At 41.7% G+C, this 22,349-nt stretch overlaps 1 protein-coding gene across 3 annotated transcripts in view; it reads right to left on the reverse strand.

The window, feature by feature from the left end:
* The window catches only part of srbd1 (S1 RNA binding domain 1), a 319,766-nt gene that overhangs the window by 39,248 nt on the left and 258,169 nt on the right, over positions 1 to 22,349 (reverse strand). For 2 of the 3 annotated variants that reach the window (XM_063055670.1, XM_063055671.1), the window contains exons 19-20: positions 20,020 to 20,196; positions 19,587 to 19,742 (exon numbers count right to left, since the gene is read on the reverse strand). In XM_063055670.1, the coding sequence (XP_062911740.1) occupies positions 19,587 to 19,742; positions 20,020 to 20,196 (333 nt within the window). The remainder of the gene's footprint in view (positions 1 to 19,586; positions 19,743 to 20,019; positions 20,197 to 22,349) is intronic. The other variant, XM_063055672.1, reaches the window with a different exon arrangement.

Below are 22,349 nucleotides of genomic sequence, written 5' to 3' on the forward strand. Positions count from 1 at the left end.
GCCTTAAATACACCCAATGACATGGCCTCCACAGCTGCCTGTGGTAACAAATTCCACAAATTCACCACCCTCTGGCTAAAGAAATCTCTCCGCATCTCTGTTTTAAATGGACGCCCTTCTATCCTGAGGCTGTGCCCTCTTGCCATAGACTCCCGTACCATGGGAAACATCCTTTCCACATCTACTCTATTTATTTCTTCTACCAAAGTGCATCCCCATGCATTTTCCAACATTGTATTTCACTTGCCACTTTCTTGCCCATTCTCCTAATCTGTCTAAGTCCTTCTGCAGTCTTCCTGTTTTCTCAGCACTACCTGCTCCTCCATCAAACTTCGTAACATCTGCAAACCTGGCAATAAAACCATCTATTCCATCATCCACATCAACCTAAAAGAAGCGCCCCCAACACTGACCCCTGGAGAACACCACTAGTCACTGGCAACTAATCAGAAAATGATCCTTTTATTTCTACTCGCTGCCTCCTACCAATCAGCCAATGCTCGAAACATGCCAGTTAACTTTCTGGTAATACCATGGGCTCTTAACTTCGTAAGCACTTTGCCAAAGGCCTTCTGAAAATCCAAATATACAACATTCACTGCATCCCCTTTATCTATCCTATCTATAATCTCCTCAAAGAATTCTGACAGGTTTGCCAGGCAAGATTTTCCTTTAGGGAAACCATGCTGACTTTGTCCTATCTTGTCCCGTGTCACCAAGTACTCCAGAACCTCATCCTTAACAACTGACTCCAACATCTTCCCAACCACTGGTCAATAATTTCCTTTCTGTGGTCTCCCTCCTTTCGTAAAGAGTGGAGTGACAATTGCAATTTTTCAGTCCTCTGGAACCATGCCAATGAATCTGTTATTTAAATTATCAATATCCAGCAGGGTCTTGAGATTGTAATAATTACATTTAAAAGGACAATAACACCTTTGATTGGCCTTGCAGAAGTTGCTGTGTCTGAGTGTGCTGCCATCTTACAGGAAAGAGTTAAAGGGACATAGACCCACACAACAGGAATAAAGATTCTTTAACCCAATTAATCTATGCTGACAGTTTTGTTCACCCAGCCAATCTCAATTTAATGGTTCAGCCAATATTCCTCCAAGCTCCACCTGTCCAGGTACCTGTCCAAATACTTCTTAAATGCATGGACTTAACTCTCAGCTGAACAAAATTTGCCTCAGATTTTGTTTTTGTGCAATGTTTTCTTAACATGAATTTAGTTTCAATCTGTGAAATAGAGATATGGAGTAACATTTAATCAAATGCATGACGATGACAATTGCATTTTTGAACTATTAGCCGTTTGAAGTGAACTGCAAAAATCTGTAACAAGATTAACTTGAATTTATATAGCAACTTTTGCATCATAAAAACAAAATCTGAGACTAATTTTTTTTAGTTACGAGTTCATTCCACATCTGAATGGAATAACTTCAACAACAAAAAATTACTTCTTGTAATTCTCCCTAACTACTGCCTTTTCTGTTGCTGCTCCCTTAAGAATAGAAATACAAGAACCTTACAGATGACATAATAACAGCAATAAACACAAAATTTCCTGTTCTATTCAGGAGAGCAATTGATTTGATTTGCACTGTAACTACATTTATACCAAACAGATTTTGAAATATGTATCCAACAACTAAAAGCATTTATGTCATCGACATCATCTCACAAAACTCCCATAGACAACTGCATTTCCATGTGGTCATGCCACTGGGATAAAAGGAAGTACAAATATTATGTAATAAAAACAGAAAATACTATTAAATATTCAGCAGACCAGCAGCAAACTATGGGAAGAAAATATTAATCAACATTTCAAGTTATTGATCTTTCATCAGAATAGGGAAATAAAACTTCAACTTTTAAGAACCAGAAATGGGAACTTGGAATGAAAGATAAAGTTTGTGAATGGGGTCAAGATTAAGTGACAAAGGTTAATGGTGGAAGGCAGCATCCAAATATAGGCTGATGGGAAATTTAGATGGGAACAAATGAATCATTGAGTCCAGAAGGTTGTAATGGTTATAAGTGTAGCTTATTATTATGTGGAATTTCAGTGCAGCGTTGGAAGCTAAGCACTAAGAGTGGCAGTAGACAGAGGGTGTCGAGACATGAAGCTGTTACTACTAAATACAAGAGATTCTGCAGACGCTGGAAATCCACAGCAACACACACAAAATGCTAGAGGAGCTCAGCAATTCAGGCAACATTTATGGAAATGAATAAACAATCAACGTTTTAGGCTGAGACTCTTCAATAGGACTGGATAGGACAAGGGAAGATGCCAGAACATAAAGATGGGGGAGGAAAAACTGAATGGTGATAGGTGAAGCCTGGTGGGTGGGGGACGAGGGATGAAGCTGATTGGTGGAAATGGCAAAGGGCTGGAGAAGAAGGAATCTGATAGGAGAGGAGAGTGGATCATGGGAGAAAGAGAACGAAGGGGGGCATTAAGGGAAGGTGACAGGCAGGTAAGGAGAAGTGGGAAGAGGCCAGAGTGGTGAATAGAAAGAGAGAGAAGAGGGTGGGGAAAATTATCCGAAAGAGAAATTGATGTTCATAGCATCAGGTTGGAGGCTATTTGGGCGGTATATGAGGTCTTACTCCTCCACTCTGAGAGTGGCCACATCGTGGCAGAAAAGTTGACCATGGACTGATATGTCAGAACGGGAATGGGGATGCTACTAAACCTTTATTTTTACTCATTTGTAGAGCACACCTTCATCACAAGCAATGAATTTAATGTAGGAAACTAAAGTAGATACAAGTACGATGGAAATTATATTTTGAGGATTCGAAAAGGCTGGAAGCAGAGAAGGAAGGGGTGCCTGGTGTAACTGGAGGAGGTGCAAAGGTTGTCATGGTGAAATGGAAGAGCAAACATACAGAGAGGAAATGGCTTCAGACACACATGGGAATCCTTCCATTTGCACCTTCTCTCACAAGGTGCCCACCATCCAGCCTTGGAACTATTCTGTGCTCAGTGGAACTGTCTGTCCAGCTCCCATCAAGGAGGAGGCTACGCAGGATTCATGCCAGGAGACCAGACTGAAAAACAGTTACTTTCCCCAAGCAGTAAGTGTGATCAAAACCTCCATCCACTAATCCACTACTACTGCATCATTTCGTGTCAGTCACCTGATGTACAGACACTCCAGTGCCTAGTGTCACTTTAGGGACATACAATCAATCTATGGATATAAGCTATCTCACATATTTATATTTATTGATTTTTTTATTATTATGGTGTTCTTATTGTATTTATTCTTCTTTTTCTGCTGTATCAGATTTGGAGTAAAAATAATTTTGTTTTCCTTTACACTTATTGGCCAGAAATTACATTAAACAATCTTGAATCTTCATTGTTATTTGGTATAAATTCTGGAACTCCTTTCCAGCAGTGTGGAGGAACTTCACCTGAAGGCCAATAACAACTCAAGGTGGCTTTCTGGACTTCCTCAACACATACTCAAGGCTTATTAAGGTTGGGTTTGCTAGAACACCCACATTGTGAAAGGCAAAAATGTATTTGGTGATAACATCATGCTGCAGATGGAGGAATCGACAAGGAAAAATTGAGGAGAATGAGGGGAGATCTTAGAGAGATATATAAAATTATGACAGGTACAGAGAGAGTGAATACAAGCAGGCTTTTCTCCGGGTTGGGTGAGACTAGAACTAGAGGTTATAGTTTTAGGGTGAATGGTGAAATATTCAAGGGGAATCCGAGGGGGAACTACTTCACTGAGAGGTACTGAGAGTGTGGAATGAGCTGCCAGCAGAAATGGTAGATGCAGATTTAATTGCAATGTTAATGAGAAGTACCCTGAGACCTCATCCTTAATAATCGACTCCAATGTCTTCCCAGCCACTGAGGTCAGACTAACCGGCCTATAGTTTCCTTTCTTCTGCCTCTCTCCCTTCTTGAAGAGTGCAGGGACATGTGCAATTTTCCAGTCTTCAGGAACTAGTGATTGTTGAAAGATAATTTCTAATGCCCCTATGATCTCTTCAGCCATCTCTTTCAGAACTCCGAGGTGTACACCATCTAGTCCCGGTGACTTATCTACCTTCAGACTCTTCAGTTTCCCCACGAACCTTCTCCCTGGTGATGGTAATTTTCCTCACTTCATGCCCCCTGATAACTGAAACTTCCACCATACTGCTAGTGTCTTCCACAGTGAAGACTGATGCAAAGTACTTATTCAGTTCGTGCACTATTTGCTTGTCCTCTATTACTACCTCTCCTGCATCATTTTCCAGCGGTCTGATATCCACCCCACCCTCTCTTTACCACTTTATGTATCTTAAGATACTTTCAGCATCTTCTTTAATATTACTGGCCAGCTTACTTTTGTATTCCATCTTTACCTTCTTAATGACTTTTTTAGTTGTCTTCTGTTGTTTTTAAAAGCTTCCCAATCCTCTAACTTCCCAGTAATTTTCTCTATTATATGCCCTTTCTCTGGCTTCCCTTGTTAGCCACAGTCGTGTCATCATTCCTTTAGAATACCTTTTACTCTTTGGGATGTATTTCGCTGGACACATTTCTTGCAGTTGTGGTGGTCCGGGACACTGGAGCTGTTGCAACCCGCTTCTGCCTTTTATTCTTGGGACCTGCAAGAGGAACATTACTCTATCCTGCCTGACATCTCTACCGTCCTACCTAAGCAGATATAAAGAAAAAAAAAGCTTGAGCTTTTTTTTCCTTTGCTTTCTCTGAGTGAAGCTCCTCTTCGCTGAAGCCACGAAGAACTAAAGCCTTAAGATCACCACTCTGACTACATCCACTCAGATGACGACCTGTGCTTGCTCCTACCTTCCTTTAATTTGCTCTTATTAATCAATCCCAAACACCGAATGGCACTAGTCAACGTTCTATCATGCTGTTGCAACCCACTTCTGCCTTTTATCCTTGGGTGGTGGACATGATTGAAGTCTCCCCTCCTCTTAAAACTTCCAAACTTCTGAGAGAGAACTTCCGAGGCAAATGAGATGGAGAAATCAGGGAATACTTAATTGCTCCAGGGTATCCTGGATCAATTAAATCCTTGACCCCTGAGCCTTTTCATCACTTTTTAGCAAAGCACACCACTGGAATACAGTATATTGGAATATCTGTGAACCCTCCAGAACGAGGGGTCACAGTTTGAGGATAAAGAGGAAGCCCTTTAGGACCGAGATTAGGAAAAACTTCTTCACACAGAGAGCGGTGAATTTGTGGAATTCTCTGCCACAGGAAACAGTTGAGGCCAGTTCATTGGATATATTTTAAGAGAGAGTTAGATATGGCCCTCATGGCTAAAGGGATCAGGGGGTATGGAGGGAAGGCTGGTACAGGGTTCTGTGTTGGATGATCAGCCATGATCATACTGAATGGCGGTGCAGGCTCGAAGGGCCGAATGGCCTACTCCTGCACCTATTTTCTACATTTCTATCTGAATGAGTGTTGCCCACTCAACAATCCAGAAACTCATTAGCATCTTGAACAAAGTATCCTGCTCGATTGGCACATTAGTTACTTCTATAAACCTATATTCTCTCCATCCTTACACAGCACTTATCTTCTACAATGTACTGTTGAGTTACTTGGCTCAACTTTTCCAGCAGAATGTCCAACAACCTTGACTTACAAATGTTTTAGTGTTACATCAAACCAAATTTCTTGGTGTTCACCTGGCAGAGAATCTCACCTGCTCCCTCAACACCAGCTCCACAGCAAAGAAGGCCCAGCAGCGTCTCTACTTTCTGTGAAGGCTGATAAAAGTCCATCTCCCACCCCCCCCCATCCTCACCAAATTCTAGAGGTTGTATTGAGAGCATTCTGCGCAGCTGCATCACTGCCTGGTTCAGAAATTGCACCATCTCAGATCGCAAGACCCTGTAGCGGATAGCAAGGTCAGCTGAGAAGATCATCGGGATCTCTCTTCCTGCCATTACAGACATTTACACCACACACTGCATCCGTAAAGCAAACAGCATTATGAAGGACCCCACACACCCCTCATGCAAACTCTTCTCCCTCCTACCATCTGATAAAAGGTACCGAAGCATTTGGGCTCTCATGACCAGACTATGTAACAGTTTCTTCCCCCAAGTCAACAGACTCCTCAATACCCAGAGCCTGGACTGACACCAACCTACTGCCCTCTACTGTGCCTACTGTCTTGTTTATTATCTATTGTAATGCCTCCTCTGTTTTGTGCACTTTATGCAGTCCTGGGTAGGTCTGTATTCTTGAGTAGTTTTGTGTTGTATTTTTACGTAGTTCAGTGTAGTTTTTGTATTGTTCATGTAGCACCTGGTCCTGAAAAACGTCATCTCGTTTTTACTGCATACTGTACCAGCAGTTATGGTCGAAATGACAATAAAAGTGACTAGACTTGAGAACATAGAAGAGTACCTCAAAGGAACAGGCCATTTTGCCCTCAATATTGTGCTGAACAAGCTAAAAAGCAAATCAAAAACACCCGACCACTAATCCGTACTAACTACATCATGTCCTTATACCACCATCTTCCTTACATCTCTTAAAAGCCTCTAATGTATTTGCCTGTACCACCATACTAGGCAGTGCATTCCAAAGGTCCACATCTCTTTAAGTAAAAACCTTACCCCTCACATCCCCATTGAACCTCCCCCTCCCCCCCCCCCGTCATCTTCGACGCATGCCCTCTGGAATTTGACATTCCAACCCTGGGAAACAGATAGTCTCTGTCCACTCTACCTATGCCTCGCATAATCTTGTAAAACTCTATCAGATCTCCCCTCAGTCTCCAATGCTCCAGAGAAAACAACCCAAGTTTATCCAAGCAACACAAACAAAATGCTGGAGGAACTCAGGAGCCCAGGCAGCATCTATGGAAAACATGAGTCCTGATGAAGGGTCTTAGCCTGAAACATCGATAGATGCTGCAAGGCCTGCTGAGTTCCTCTGGCACTGTGTGTGTGTTGCTTGGATTTACAGCATTTCAATATATATTTATTTATTATTAAAGAATGTATAAATTATACACCTCGAAATATGTCTGCTTTTCTGCAACCACAAGGCAAGAAACTCAAATAACCCAAAAAAGACCAAAAACCAATGCTCAGAGAAAGAGAAGAGGGAAAAAAAACAGATCGTGCAAACAATAGAAGCAAGCCAACTGCATCCCAAACAAGACGAGTCTCAGATCCACACCCAGAGTAGCCAGAGTAGGCCCAAGCCAAGCCTCGATCCCCAATTTTCACATCAGCGGGACAGAAACACACAGCAGCCAGCTCAGTTCACAGCATTGACACCATGGAATAAAGAATGAATATTCACGGGAAAGCGAGCGAAAATCAGCCCCACTCTCGCCTCTGTATCCGACACTTGGGCTTCCAGCCTATCTGAGCCACCAGTTAAATAGTCCAAGCACCGAGTAGTGCCATGTTCCATGGTCCAGGTATGACCGGGTTGTCCCACTTGAAGCTGTTCTCAATCTCAACAAATCGGCTCGGCGCTTGGAGCCATCCAAGCTCGCACCCGGGTTAGGTGGATGAGCATCGAAACCCTTCCACATCGACTCTTCTCAAAATCGCTCACTCCATCTCCGGCAGCGATACCACCAACTCCGTCTGTAATCCCGGCTCAAACACAAAGACATTGCACCTTGGAATGCCCCAGCACATCAGCTCACCCCTGGAGCCAGCCCCATCTCTGCCTGCCTCCACACTCTCTGCAGCAATAGTTCACCACAATTTGTTTCATGAAAGATGTTATAAGTTTTTAGTTGATTCTCTTGTCTTAAGATTTACCAGCAAGCTGTTGCACATCTTTAGTAGTGTCATCTTAAACCGGAAACCTATAGATTTTCCCAAGTTTATCAAGCCCTTCCTAATGGTACATGCCCTCTAAAGCTGGTAAACCTCGTCTGCACCCTCTCCAAAGCCTCAACATCCTTTCTATAGTGGGGTGGCCAGAAATGGATGAAGAACCCAGACGTGGTCTAACTAGAGTTTTATTAAGGTGCAACATAATCTCCTGAGATTGATAAAAGCAAGTCTTTTTAGCCACTTTATCGACCTGTGTAGCCACTTTCAAGAAGCTATGAACTTGGATCCCAAGATCTCTCTGCTCAGCCACACTGTTAAGGAACTGCCTCCTTTTAATTGCCTTACCAAAGTGCAACACCTCACATTTATCTGAGTTAAACTCCATCTGCCATTTCTCAGCCCATATCTGCAACTGATCTATATTGTACACACTTTTCACAAGTCTACCAATCTTAGTATCATCTGCAAATTTACTAATCCACCCATCTACATTTTCACCAAGGTCATTTATATACATTATGAGCAACAGAAGTCCAAGCACAGATCCCTGCAGAATTCCAATAACTGCAGACCTCCGGCTCAGATGTCCCTTCAATCACTGCTCTGCCTTCTATGCACAATCCAGTTCTGAACCCGGACAGCAAATTCACCACAGATCCCATGAAACTAAATCTTCTGGATTAGCCTCACATGAAGGACTTTATCAAACACCTTAGTAAAATCCATGTAGATAATATCCACTGCCCTACCCTCATCAATCTCTCTCATCACCTCATCAAAAAAGTCAATCAAGTTGGTAAGGTACAACCTGCCACACACAAAGCCACGCTTTCTCTCCAAGACTATGGGTTTCAACATCGTCATATACCCTATCCCTAAGAATTTTCTCCAACAATTTCCCTACAACTGGTCTGTAGTTCCCAGGATTTCTCCTTGTTCCCTTTGGCTTTGTATCTAAAACATAGAATCATTTACCCTGAAGTGCAAAATTAAGGGTTTACTTGCATCTTCAGTCAAAATGGCGCATTCTAATTAATAGCCTAGATTTCCCAGTCAGCAAAGGACCACTTTTGCTCTCTCTTGATCCAAAAAACAAATTTACACATAGTTTGAAGCAGCTGCTCAAAGGTGTCTAAATGCTTGGTGGCAAAGTCAGAAGAAATAAAGTACTCAAGTACATAAGTACAACATTATATCTTGGAGTGAGACATACAGCAAAGGCCTTTGATGGCTGGCCAAGCCAATCTCATGGCTTTTCCAGCTGTCACATGGAACACAATTTTATTATCTATCAAAGAAAGCAATTTAAAAACAAAAATTAGCAGAGACGTTAAAAATATAAGCAAAAGGTTATAACAATTAAAATTAGATAAGAACAATAAAAATAAGTAAATTGCATTAAAATAATATGCAAGTGACAATGACATCAGGCAACATAATTAATTTATATTACTTATATCACCTCATTCAGTGATTAAAAATTCAGAGCTGGCAAATAACATTTGCAAGATGTCACCGTGCTACTAAATTATACCAAATTGCTCTTGGATCCTTATAATATTAACATAATTTAATTTAGTAATGGAAGGTTCTGCAAGATTTAAAAAATGTTTTTAAGGAACTCTCTTTTGTAGGAAAAATTGTCTGTGTGCTCTGATATTAAAAATGCAAAACAGTTTTAAAGGTATAATGCTGCTATGCAGGAAGGAAATTAATGCTCTTTAGCAGAAAGAGTAGAACCGAATCACAGTATAAAAATACAACATGAGTTCATGAGTAACATTTTCTAAAGGTTGTTGAGATTCTCCATCTGTTGTAATCCTTTGACTACCAGCCCAGGAATATTGTCTTTGTTTGTCTCATTATGTGGTTAAAGAGCTATATTTTAAAGAAAATAACATATGTGCAGCACCTGGACACTCAGGCATTTGCACTGAGTGTCTGAGTTGGAGTAAAAAAACCCTATTTCTCAGACTGTGTTCACATTACTGGTTGCATCATGGCCCGATATGGAAAAGCCTAACAAGAGAAAAATTTAATGCCATGCCCTTTCTTAAATTTCTGCAACAGGCCTGAATATTCACAATTACCTTCAATTTTCAGTTTGTCGTGAAGGATCTTTTGTTTCATGATCAGCATACCATTAAGTGGCATATGGTCACTCCAACACTGATGAATTCACTCTTTCAATACACCATCGAATCTTCATTTTTCACTTTATGCAGTGTTTTTCTGTTTTTCATTAATTTCTGTTCTGTTCATTACATATGAGCAGGGAGGTACTACTGCAGTTGTACAAGGCCTTGGTGAGACCACACCTGGAGTATTGTGTGCAGTTTTGGTCCCCTAATCTGAGGAAAGATATCCTTGCCATAGAGGGAGTACAAAGAAGGTTCACCAGATTGATTCCTGGGATGGCAGGACTTTCATATGAAGAAAGACTGGATGAACTGGGCTTGTACTCGTTGGAATTTAGAAGATTGAGGGGGGATCTGATTGAAACGTATAAAATCCTAAAGGGATTAGACAGGCTAGATGCAGGAAGATTGTTCCCGATGTTGGGGAAGTCCAGAACAAGGGGACACAGTTTGAGGATAAAGGGGAAGCGTTTTAGGACCGAGATTAGGAAAAACTTCTTCACACAGAGAGTGGTGAATCTGTGGAATTCTCTGCCAAAGGAAACAGTTGAGGCCAGTTCATTGGCTATATTTAAGAGGGAGTTAGAGATGGCCCTTGTGGCTACGGGGATCAGGGGGTATGGAGGGAAGGCTGGGGCGGGGTTCTGAGTTGGATGATCAGCCATGATCATAATAAATGGCGGTGCAGGCTCGAAGGGCCGAATGGCCTACTCCTGCACCTATTTTCTATGTTTCTATGTAAGAAGTGGTGGATATGGCCCTGTACATCACAGATAAAGCACTCCCCACCATTGAGCCCATCCACAAGAAGGGCTGTCTCAGAAAAGCAGCATCCTTCAACAGTCTCCACCACCCAGGCCATCCTCTCTTCTCACTGCCTTCCAGGAGGTGGTACAGGAGCCTCAGGACCCACACCACCAGGTTCAGGAACAGTTATTACTCCTCAACCATCAGGCTCCTGAACCAGAGGGGATAACTTAACTCAACCAAATACTAAACTGTTCCCACAACATAATGACTCAATTTTAAAGACTCTTCATCTTATGTTTCTGATATTCATTGCTTACTTATTTAGTTTGCTATTTGTTTTCCTTATTATATTTGCACAGTTATTTGTCTTTTCATTTTTTGTTAGTCATAGTCATACTTTATTGATCCCGAGGGAAATTGGTTTTCGTTACAGTTGCACCAACCAAGAATAGAGTATAAATATAGCAATATAAAACCATAAATAATTAAATAATAATATGTAAATTATGCCAGGAAATAAGTCCAGGACCAGCCTATTGGCTCAGGGTGTCTAACCCTCCAAGGGAGGAGTTGTAAAGTTTGATGGCCACAGGCAGGATTGACTTCCTATGACACTCAGTGTTGCATCTTGGTGGAATGAGTCTCTGGCTGAATGTACTCCTGTGCCCACCCAGTACATTATGTAGTGGATGGGAGACATTATCCAAGATGGCATTCAACTTGGACAGCACCCTCTTTTCAGACACCACCGTGAGAGAGTCCAGTTCCATCCCCACAACATCACTGGCCTTACAAATGAGTTTGTTGATTCTGGGGTGTCTGCTACCCTCAGCCTGCTGCCCCAGCACACAACAGCAAACATGATAGCACTGGACACCACAGACTTGTAGAACATCCTCAGCATCGTCCGACAGATGTTAAAGGACCTCAGTCTCCTCAGGAAATAGAGACGGCTTTGACCCTTCTTGTAGACAGCCCCAGTGTTCTTTGACCAGTCCAGTTTATTGTCAATTTGTATCCCCAGGTATTTGTAATCCTCCACCATGTCCACACTGACACCCTGGATGGAAACAGGGGTCACCGGTGCCTTAGCCCTTCTCAGGTCCACCACCAGCTCCTTAGTCTTTTTCACATTAAGCTGCAGATAATTCTGCTCACACCATGTGACAAAGTTTCCTACCGTTTCACAATGTAGCCGCTGTGTGTGATTTTGCATTGACCCTATTGCCTAAGACCATAAGACATAAGTGCAGAATTAGGTCATTCAGCCCATTAAGTCTGCTCTGCCATTCCAATATGGCTGATTTATATTCCTTCTCAACTCATTTCTTCTGTCTTCTCCTCGTAACTTCGGTCACTCTGGCGAATCCAGAACCTATTAACCTCTGCTTTAAACGTACCCAATGACTTGGCCTCTGCAGCCACTTGTGACAATCCACCACCCTCTGGCTAAAGAAATTCTTCATCTCTGTTCAAAATGGACATCCCTCTATTCTGAGGCTGTTCCCACATGTTCTAGACTCACCCACTACAGGAAACATCCTCTGCACATCAACACTATCTCGGCCTTTCAATGAAATCCCTCTGCATTCTCCTAAACTCTATCCAGTCAGTTCAGGTGCAAAGCCATCAAACGTGCCTCATGTGTTAACCCTTTCATTTCCTGAAATCATTCTCATGCATCTCCTCTGGACCCTCTCCAATGCCAGTACATTTTTCTTAGAGCACAGGCCCTAAACTACTCATGACACGCCTAGTGTACTCTGATCAATGCCTTATAAACCATCAGCATCCACATCCTTGCTTTTATATTCTAGTCCTCTTGAAATGAATGCTACTGTTGCATTTGTCTTCCTTACCACCGACTCAATCTGTAAGTTAATCTTTAAGTAATTCTGCACAAGACCTCCTAAATCCCTTTGCACCTCTAATTTCTGAATTTTCTCCCTGCTTAGAAAATACTCTATGCCTTTATTCCTTCTACCAAAGTGCATGCCCATACATTTCCCTGTACTGTATTCTATCTGCCACTTCTTTGCCCATTTTCTTCATCTGTTTAGGCCCTTCTGTGGACTGCCAACTCCTCAAAACTCCCTTCCTCTCCAGTTATCTTTGTATCATCCACAAACTTGGCCACAAAGCCATCAATTCCATCATCTAAATTAGTGACATACAGTGGTATGCAAAAGTTTGGGCACCCTGGTCAAAATTTCTGTTACTGTGAATAGCTAAGCGAGTAAAAGACGACCTGATCTCCAAAAGGCATGAAGTTAAAAATGACACATCTCTTTAATATTTTAAGCAAGAAAACTTTTTTATTTCCATCTTTTAGTTTCAAAATAACAAAAAAGGAAAAAGGGCCCGAAGCAAAAGTTTGGGCACCTTGCATGGTCAGTACATAGTAACACCCCCTTTGGCAAGTCTCACAGCTTGTAAACGCTTTCTGTAGCCAGCTAAGAGTCTTTCAATTCTTGTTTGGGGGATTTTCACTCATTCTTCCTTGCAAAAGGCTTCTAGTTCTGAGATTCTTGGGCCGTCTTGCATGAACTGCTCTTTTGAGGTCTATCCACAGATTCCTGATGATGTTTAGGTCAGGGGACTGTGAGAGCCATGGCAAAACCTTCAGCTTGCATCTCTTGAGGTAGTCCATTGTGGATTTTGAGGTGTGTTTAGGTTCATTATCCTGTTGTAGAAGCCATCCTCTTTTCATCTCAGTTTTTTTTTACAGACGGTGTGATGTTTGCTTCCAGAATTTGCTGGTATGAATTCATTCTTCCCTCTACCAGTGAAATGTTCCCCGTGCACTGGCTGCAACACTAGGCCAAAGCATGATTGATCCACCCCCGTGCTTAACAGTTGGAGAGGTGTTCTTATGAAATTCTGCACCCTTTTTTCTCCAAACATACCTTTGCACATTGCGGCCAAAAATTTCTATTCGAAAGGTTCAAAGGAACAGCTAAGCAACCCTGATGCATTTTGGAAATAAGTCCTGTGGACTGAAGTTAAAATAGAACTTTTTCGCCACAATGAGCAAAGGTATGTTTGGAGAAAAAAGGGTGCAGAATTTATGAAAAGAACCCCTCTCCAACTGTTAAGCAGGGGGCTGGATTGATCATGCTTTGGGCTTGTGTTGCAGCCAGTGGCACAGGGAACATTTACTGGTAGAGGGAAGAATGGATTCAATTAAATACCCGCAAATTCTGGAAGCAAACATCACACCGTCTATAAAAAAGCCGAAGATGAAAAAAGGTTGGCTTCTACAACAGGATAATGATCCTAAACACACCTCAAAATCCACAATGGACTACCTCAAGAGGCACAAGCTGAAGGTTTTGCCATGGCCCTCACAGTCCCCCGACCTAAACATCATCGAGAATCTGTGGATAGACCTCAAAAGAGCAGAGCATGCAAGACCACCCAAGAATCTCATAGAACTAGAAGCCTCTTGCGAGGAAATTGGGCAAAAATCCCCTAAACAAGAATTGAAAGACTCTTAGCTGGCTACAAAAAGTGTTTACAAGCTGTGATGCTGTGATGCTACGAGCTGGTGGTAGACCTGAGGAGAGCTAAGGTACCGGTGACCCCTGTTTCCATCCAGGGGGTCAGTGTGGACATGGTGCAGGATTACAAATACCTGGAGATACGAATTCACAATAAACTGGACTGGTCTAAGAACACTGAGGATGTCTACAAGAAAGGTCAGAGCCGTCTCTGTTTCCTGAGGAGACTGAGGTCCTTTAACATCTGCCGGACGATGCTGAGGATGTTCTACGAGTCTGTGGTGGCCAGTGCTATCATGTTTGCTGTTGTGTGCTGGGGCAGCATGCTGAGGGTAGCAGACACCAACAGAATCAACAAACTCATTCGTAAGGCCAGTGATGTTGTGGGGATGGAACTGGACTCTCTCACGGTGGTGTCTGAAAAGAGGATGCTGTCTAAGTTGCATGCCATCTTGGTCAATGTCTCCCATCCACTACATAATGTACTGGGTGGGCACAGGAGTACATTCAGCCAGAGACTCATTCCTCCGAGATGCAGCACTGAGCATCATAGGAAGTCATTCCTGCCTGTGGCCATCAAACTTTACAACTCCTCCCTTGGAGGGTCAGACACCCTGAGCAGATAGGCTGGTCCTGGACTTATTTCATAATCTACTGGCATAATTTACATATTACTATTTAACTATTTATGGTTCTATTACTATTTATTATTTATGGTGCAACTGTAATGAAAACCAATTTCCCCCAGGATCAATAAAGTATGACTATGACTATGATACTTGCCAAAGGGGGTGTTACTAAGTACTGCCATGGACGGTGCTCAAACTTTTGCTTCGGGATTTTTCCTTTTTTATTTTGAAACTGTAAAAGATGGAAATAAAGAAGTTTTCTTGCTTAAACTATTAAAGAAATGTGTCATCTCGGCCCGAAATGTCGACTGTACCTCTTCATAGAGATGCTGCCTGGCCTGCTGCGTTCACCAGCAACTTTGATGTGTATTGCTTGAATTTCCAGCATCTGCAGAATTCCTCGTGTTCATCTTTAACTTTATGCCTTTTGGAAATCAGTTCATCTTTTCCTCTCTTAGCTATTCGCAGTAACAGAAATTTTGACCAGGGGTGCCCAAACTTTTGCATGCCACTGTATAATGTGAAAAGAGTCGGTCCTAACACTGACCCCTGTAGAACACAAGTAGTCTTTGCCTCCTGCCAATCAGACAATCTTCTATTCATGCTAGTATCTTTCCTGTAGTACCACGAGCTCATAACTTGTTTAGCCATCTCGTGTGCGGTACCTTGACAAAGGTCTTCTGAAAATCCAAGTAAACACCATGCATTGACTCTCCTGTCTATGCTGCCTGTTACTTCCTCAAAGAATTTCAGGCATAATTTTTCCTTGTGTGCCTCCAAGTACCCTGAAATCTCATCCTTAATAATTGATTCCAACATCTTCCCTACCACTAAAGTCAGACTTACTGGCCTACATAATTTCCTTTCTTGTGCCTCCCTCCCTTCTTAAAGAGTGGAGTGACATTTATATTTGGTGACATATACAGAATGTACTTATATTTCCCTATGGACATATATGCCTGTAGTTTCCCTTTTAAGAATGTATTTTTGGGCTGACTGAATGATCTGGCATTGATCCTGAGTGATTCAGTGTGGAGCGCAACTATAGCCATCGCTGGGGTTGCACGCTGCGCCCATTCCTAAGGGTAGAACACAAACCTGTGGATGGCTCCATTTCTCCATGCCGATTAAAGCATTGAGCAAGACTTAAATTGACAAGAGCGGAAATTGTACTGGTGCTCAGTGCCATGTGCCTATATTTGACAGGTTTCTTTCCCGCTGCTGCTGATAGAAGGTACAGAAGCCTTGGGTCCCATGCTGCAAAGTTCGATCGCCTTGGTGGGTCACGGGTTGTGGCAGTGGAATCACTTTTGGCAGCGATTTGACGTTTAATGTCCACAGCACCGAATGCACTTTACTATTTGTGGGATTTGATCGAGTCACCTCGATTCACGAAAATGATTCCAGGGTTGAATGTCTTGTCGTATGAAGAATGTCTGATGGCTCTGGACTTGTATTCACTAAAATTCAGAAGAATGAGGGGTAACATCATTGAAATCTATTGAATGGTGAAAGGCCTTGATAGAGTGGATGTGGAGAGGATGTTTCCTATGGTGGGAGAGTCTAAGACCAGAGGACACAGCCTCAGAATAGAGGGGTATCCTTTTAGAACAGAGATGAGGAAGAAGTTCTTTAGCAAAAGACTGGTGACTCGGTGGAGTTCTTTGCCACAAACAGCTGTGGAGGCCAAGACTTTATGTATATTTAAGGTAGAAGTTGATAGATTCTTGATTGTTCAGGGCATGAAGGGATGCAGGAAAAGGCAGAAGGTTGGGGCTGAGAGGAAAATTGGATTAGCCATAAATGAATTGAGGACCAGACTCGATGAGCTAAATGGCCTAATTCTGCTCCAATATCTTTTGGTCTTCTCGCTTTATTGCACACAACTGGATCTGTAGCTGAGGCCTGCAGCTATCAACATACCGCTGAACTAACTGACTTGGCTCCTGGACTAGCTTCACTCACCTCGGCGGCTCATGGTTGTGGACTCACTTTTGGGGACTCTGCAGCTTGAAGTTTAATGTTCTGTGTGTTATCTGTTTGTTTTTTGTTATTTACACAATTTGTTCTTTATTTTTGCATGTTTGACGGCTGCACAAAGATGAATCTCAAGGTTGTGTACTGTGTACATACTTTGATACTAAATGCACTTTGAACTTTGATAAAAAATTTACTTTGAACTTTGAGGTGTTAACTCAATTGATTGATAGCCAATTAACATCTGTTGTCCTGCTCTGTTGGTGGCTTCAATTCACTTTAATTTCATTTACACACACACGTATGTAGATAATTTCTAGATAAACCATGATAACTATTGTTAGGATCCATAAATACTCGTATAATCTGATAAAGAGTGTTGCCTATTATCTCAAAATGTTTGCTACTACTACCAATGAGAATAGTAGATACTTTGGTCTCATTCAATAATGCTCTGAATGGATTTAAAACAACAAGCCTTATTTTTTTCTCATTATGTCATGCTCTTTACCATTTCATTCACAGATTGTGGACATCACTGGAAATGGCAGCATTTATTTTATACCCCCAATTACACTGAACCAAAGAGACAGCTAAGAGTCAGCCACATTAATAAGTTGAGAATGAGGTCAGAGCAGGCAAGGAGGACAGATTTTCTTCTATAAAAGACATTATTGAACTAAATACATTTTTACAATAATTTGGTATTTTCATGGTTAGCATTACTGAGAAAAGCTTTTATTTTCAATTTCAACCTTTTCTCATTGCTTGCATTTAAATCAGCCAGCTCCCATTTGGGGTATGAATTTATGTCTTTGGATAAATGCTTCAGAGCTCCTGCTATAAGCCCACTAAGTTAACTAGAACACTATTGTGTGCCATTAATATTTATATAAAATGGCAGGATGTTCTAAATAATCAGCGTTTTTGTACCGAGGATGGAAAAGAAAGAGTGCTTTCCTCCACAACTGCATCCAAGTCATGACACCAACCAGTGATCCTATATCAGAACTAGTATTAGTGAAGACCAGTGTTAAATAAAACTGTCTTCAGCCCAACACTTTTTCCAAAGCTTTCTCATAACAAAGTTGCTATCACCATAAATACACCTCTTGTGCGAATGGAGTTGATCCAGACTCAGAATCAGTTTTAATATAAATTACAACAAGAAATTACAAAGAGATTAAAAAAAAATAACGAGGTAGTGTATATGGGTTCATTGACCATTCAGAAATCTGATGGCGGTGGGAAAGATGCTCTTCCTAAAATGTTCAGCATGTGTCTACAGGCTCCTGTACCTCTTCCTTGATGGTAGCAATGAGAAGAGGGCATGTGCTGGGTGAAGAGGGTTCTTACTGATGAATGCCACTTTTTGAAGGCATCTTAGATGCTGGTGAGGTTAGTGCCCATGGAGCTGGCAGAGTTTGCAACTTCTTGCAGCTTTTCCTGGCCCTGTAGAAAACTGCTGGGAAACTGTTCAACCAATGTAGATTATACTCCAGAATCAATGTTATTCAAATGTCAGCAGTCAAGCTGCAATTTGCAGATGATGCTTGAACGCTTGCAATGATTGCTTATATGCCAAGCTCTCAGATATTGTCAACCTATTCATGCAAGCATATACGATGGGCCATATATTCAACATCTGCGACGCCTAGGCTCTCTCCCAATCTGATCCTTACATCCCCATCCACAATTTCCACACCGTCACCTGCCTCCAAACCCTGCGCATGCACACAAAACTGACTCTCCGACAATAAAAGTACACAGCAAGATAATGGGAAAGGGGATCACTACCCATAACCCAAACTTCCTCTCAGTGAAGGAAAACACTTGATAATAAAATTTACTATTGCCTTCAAAGTATCAGCACAGTCAATGGTCAAAAGGAGAAAAAAGAAAAGGGTATTTGAAAATTAAAACCACAGAGCCGGCACAAAAGTTCATGGTCCACTTGACAGCAGTGATTACAGCCCACCCATATGTTTGACAGACCTGGACTGTGTACAACTGGTGTCACAAGGTACTGGAAAAATTCCACTAATTGCAGAAGCCCCCAAATTCACTAGAAGGATAAGCAAACCAACATCAATAAGCTTTACTAGGTAAAAATCCCAGCACTGCGGTCCTGGTCACTATTTGGTTGCCGACAGTAGACAAGTCTCATTGTTTACACACCTAATGCTAGCCTTCTGCAAGAGATGCTCTATTCTGAGCTGTGTTGTTTGAGGACATTACCTGGCAGAATGAGACATGCGTGTTCAAACTGTCCTTTCTCGTTGACATCTGAAACTCTAGCCCAAAACTGGGATGGGTTTGAGAAATTCATGCCCACGCACCGGGAGCCCTATGTAAACAGTGTAAGGAGTATACTACCTCGTAACTACCTGCCCACCTGCCCCAAGTCTGGGAAACTGTGATCCCCTGACTGGCATTTGCTACCTCAAAACTGCATTTGAATAATTCACCTTCAATTTAAATCATAAAATATAACTAGGATAATCAGTAAGCTCCAAAATGCGGAATTTTAGGAGTTGCATGTGGGGGAGATAGGCTCATCAAAAGTTCAAGCAAAATCATCTGCACTATTATGAGGTATCAGTATGTAGCCAAATATTATTTTGCAACTTCTAAAAATATAAAATAGCTAACTTTTTTATTTATTACTTTGGCTTAAGTGAGAGAATGAAATGGAGAAATATTTCAATTGACATTTATGTGAGGAATCAGTCTAAGGTGCTGAGGTAGTTCACACGCACTGCTTGTGCTCTTACCTCATTGCTGTGTTATATGATTCAGGGTGGATACACGTCTGATCTAATGGATTTGGCTGTGCAGAGGAGCACTCTGTTTTCCCCTTCTTTTTGATAGATTTACCAACTGTTACTGCTTGACGTTCTGCAGTGCCATCAAACCGCTGCTGATTACTGCTGTAAACAAAGTAGAGGCAGTTTATGATTACACCTGCAAACTACGGCTCATAGTCATGCATTACTCCACCATTATATGACGCATCTATTTCAAAAATCAACATTTAAAATGAAGACAATTACAATGTTTATTTTCTGACATAGTCCTACTGCATTTCTGGTACAATCTATTTAATGGAAATGGATTTTAAACATTTTAACGTTACAGGACTTCTACATATCTTTACTTTTGGCTTTTTCTATATATTAAAAAACAAATCAAAAGAACTGCATTTACTTGGTAAAGTTCTTTATGTTTTCTGGATTAATTCGGATGAAACCAGCACATTGTTGAAAGGTTTTTGGGCCCAAGCCTTTGACATTTTTCAGCTGTTCTCGATTGATGAATGGTCCATTCTTCTCTCGCCACTCAATTATACTTTTTGCTTTACTGGCATTGAGTCCTGCAACATGCCTGGGAGAGAGAAGTTAATTATTCGATGTAATTGACTCAAGAGTATTTTGATCGATGTATTTTTCTTTCAATCACAAATGTTTTAAAGACAGCAATGTAACAATTGTTAGAAATGGAAGTACCTTTTTAGTTTCGTACCCTTGTACTGCTTAGAGGGGCAATGTTACCAAGATCAGCTGCTTGAAACCTAGCCAAATTAATTCATTCAACTGTAGAGTTTTCTAGCTTGGTGTGTGAAAATATGTGAAAGAATTTGAACTGAGATTAGATCAACCTTTGTGCTTCTTGTATTCATGTAACTGAGCTAGTTAAATGCTCAATGTTAGCTCCCATGAGATAAACACACAGCAATGCGGCCCAAGTTGTACTGCGGCAAACAGAAGGAAGTGTTGAGTATAAACTATTTAGAAGCTGCATTCTTCTAACATAGCAATTGAAATAAAATTTAATCTTGCTCATGCAGTGGGTGTTATTTAAATCTGTCAGTGGGAAGACAGGATTCAGTTCTGTTTTTAGAGAGTAAGGCAAATTGGGATTAGAGGTAACAATTTGATTTCAAACTAGTAGCACAACCATTTGATTTGAGTAAGATGTTCTCCTATGGAGATTCCTATTGGTGGGTCCTCAGGTGGCTGTAGAGGCTGATCTGGGAGCCATATATTCTGATGGAGCACGAACACGAGTAAGTGGTGGCTGTGGTTAATGGTTCGGTCCTTTGGTTGTGCGGTCTCTCCTTTCACAGCCAACACTTGTTCTCTGCAGCACAGCTAAGGTGCAGCGCAGCTCCCTCTTGAATCATTTCCTCCAGAGTACATTCTCTTCCCAGTTTTCAGATTTAATGTTGATGTTATCTTTGAAGCATTTTCTTTGCCCACAAAGGGCTTGCTGACCTTCCTTCAACTGGGAGGAAAGAATGTTTAGAGAGATGCGAGTTAGACATCCGAATGACGTGACCTATCCATCGGAATTGGTGTTGCTTTATCGTGGTGGAGATGCTGTTCATGTTGGCCTCCTCCAGTATGCTGGTGTTAGTGTGTCTGTCCTTCCAGCTGATCCTCAAAATCTTTTGTAAGGTTCTTTGGTGGTATTGTTGCAGGGCTTTCAGGTGTCTACTGTAGGTGGTCCATGACTTTAGCTCCATACAGTAATGTAGGAAGAACAACTGTTCTTTAGAGTAAAAGTTTTGTTTGGACTTACAGGCCATAGTCTTCAAAGACTTTTTCTTAATCTTGCTTAGGGTCCACTAACACTACCCAGGTGGTGGTTCATCTCTGAGCCGATGTCTGCTTTTGAGAAGAGAATGCTTCATAGGTAGGAAAAATGGTCTCCATATTGAAGGGCAGTATCAGCAACTTTTAATGGAGGACTGGATAAATGGCTGGTTGTGTGGTGGCTGATATAGGATCTAAGTCTTTTTTTATATTCAAAACAAGACCCATGTCCCTATATGCTTTGGAAGGACCTTCAGGATACATTGGAGGTCTTCTTCAGTGTGAGCTGTGATAGCGTTGTCATTCACATACTGAAGCACCATGATAGTGTTGGTGTTGACCCTGATCTTGGCCTTGGACAGGTTGAAGTTGAAAATCCTGTTGACTATTCGATACATGATTTGGAACCCAGGTGGCAGGTCTTGGCCAGTGAGGTGAAGGATGTCAGCAATAAAGATGACAAATAGAGAGTGGGTGCAACGATGCAGCCTGTTTGACTCCTGTCTTCAAAGTGAAGGGATCAGATTCGGAGCCACTATTGCTGAGTACTGTGGCTGACATGTCACCAGCCTGGCAGTATGTGGGTTTCCAAGGCTTTCTCAGTCCACCAAGAAATCTTTTGCTCCCTTACCCTTCATTGGACATTTGCTTTGGCTCTGGAGTAAGCTTCTCTTTTGGCCTTGCTGCCAATGTCACAATGCCAGGCATGAAAGACTTTCCTTTTCCTGGAGATGAGTTGTTCCCTCTTCATGTTATCATCATCAAGCCAATCCTGATGTTTTCAAGTCCTAATGGACTTGTACCCAAGGGTGTTTTTGCAGACATTGAGGATGATGAATTTAAGCAGACCCCAGAATTCTTCAATATCCTCCATATGTTCCTGTTGGAATTTTCCCCAAACTAGGGCAGAAGGTGCTGTTGCGTGGCAGTGTCAAGCAGGTT

Source organism: Mobula hypostoma, chromosome 8 (assembly GCF_963921235.1).
Source record: "Mobula hypostoma chromosome 8, sMobHyp1.1, whole genome shotgun sequence".
NCBI classification, from domain to species: domain Eukaryota; kingdom Metazoa; phylum Chordata; class Chondrichthyes; order Myliobatiformes; family Myliobatidae; genus Mobula; species Mobula hypostoma.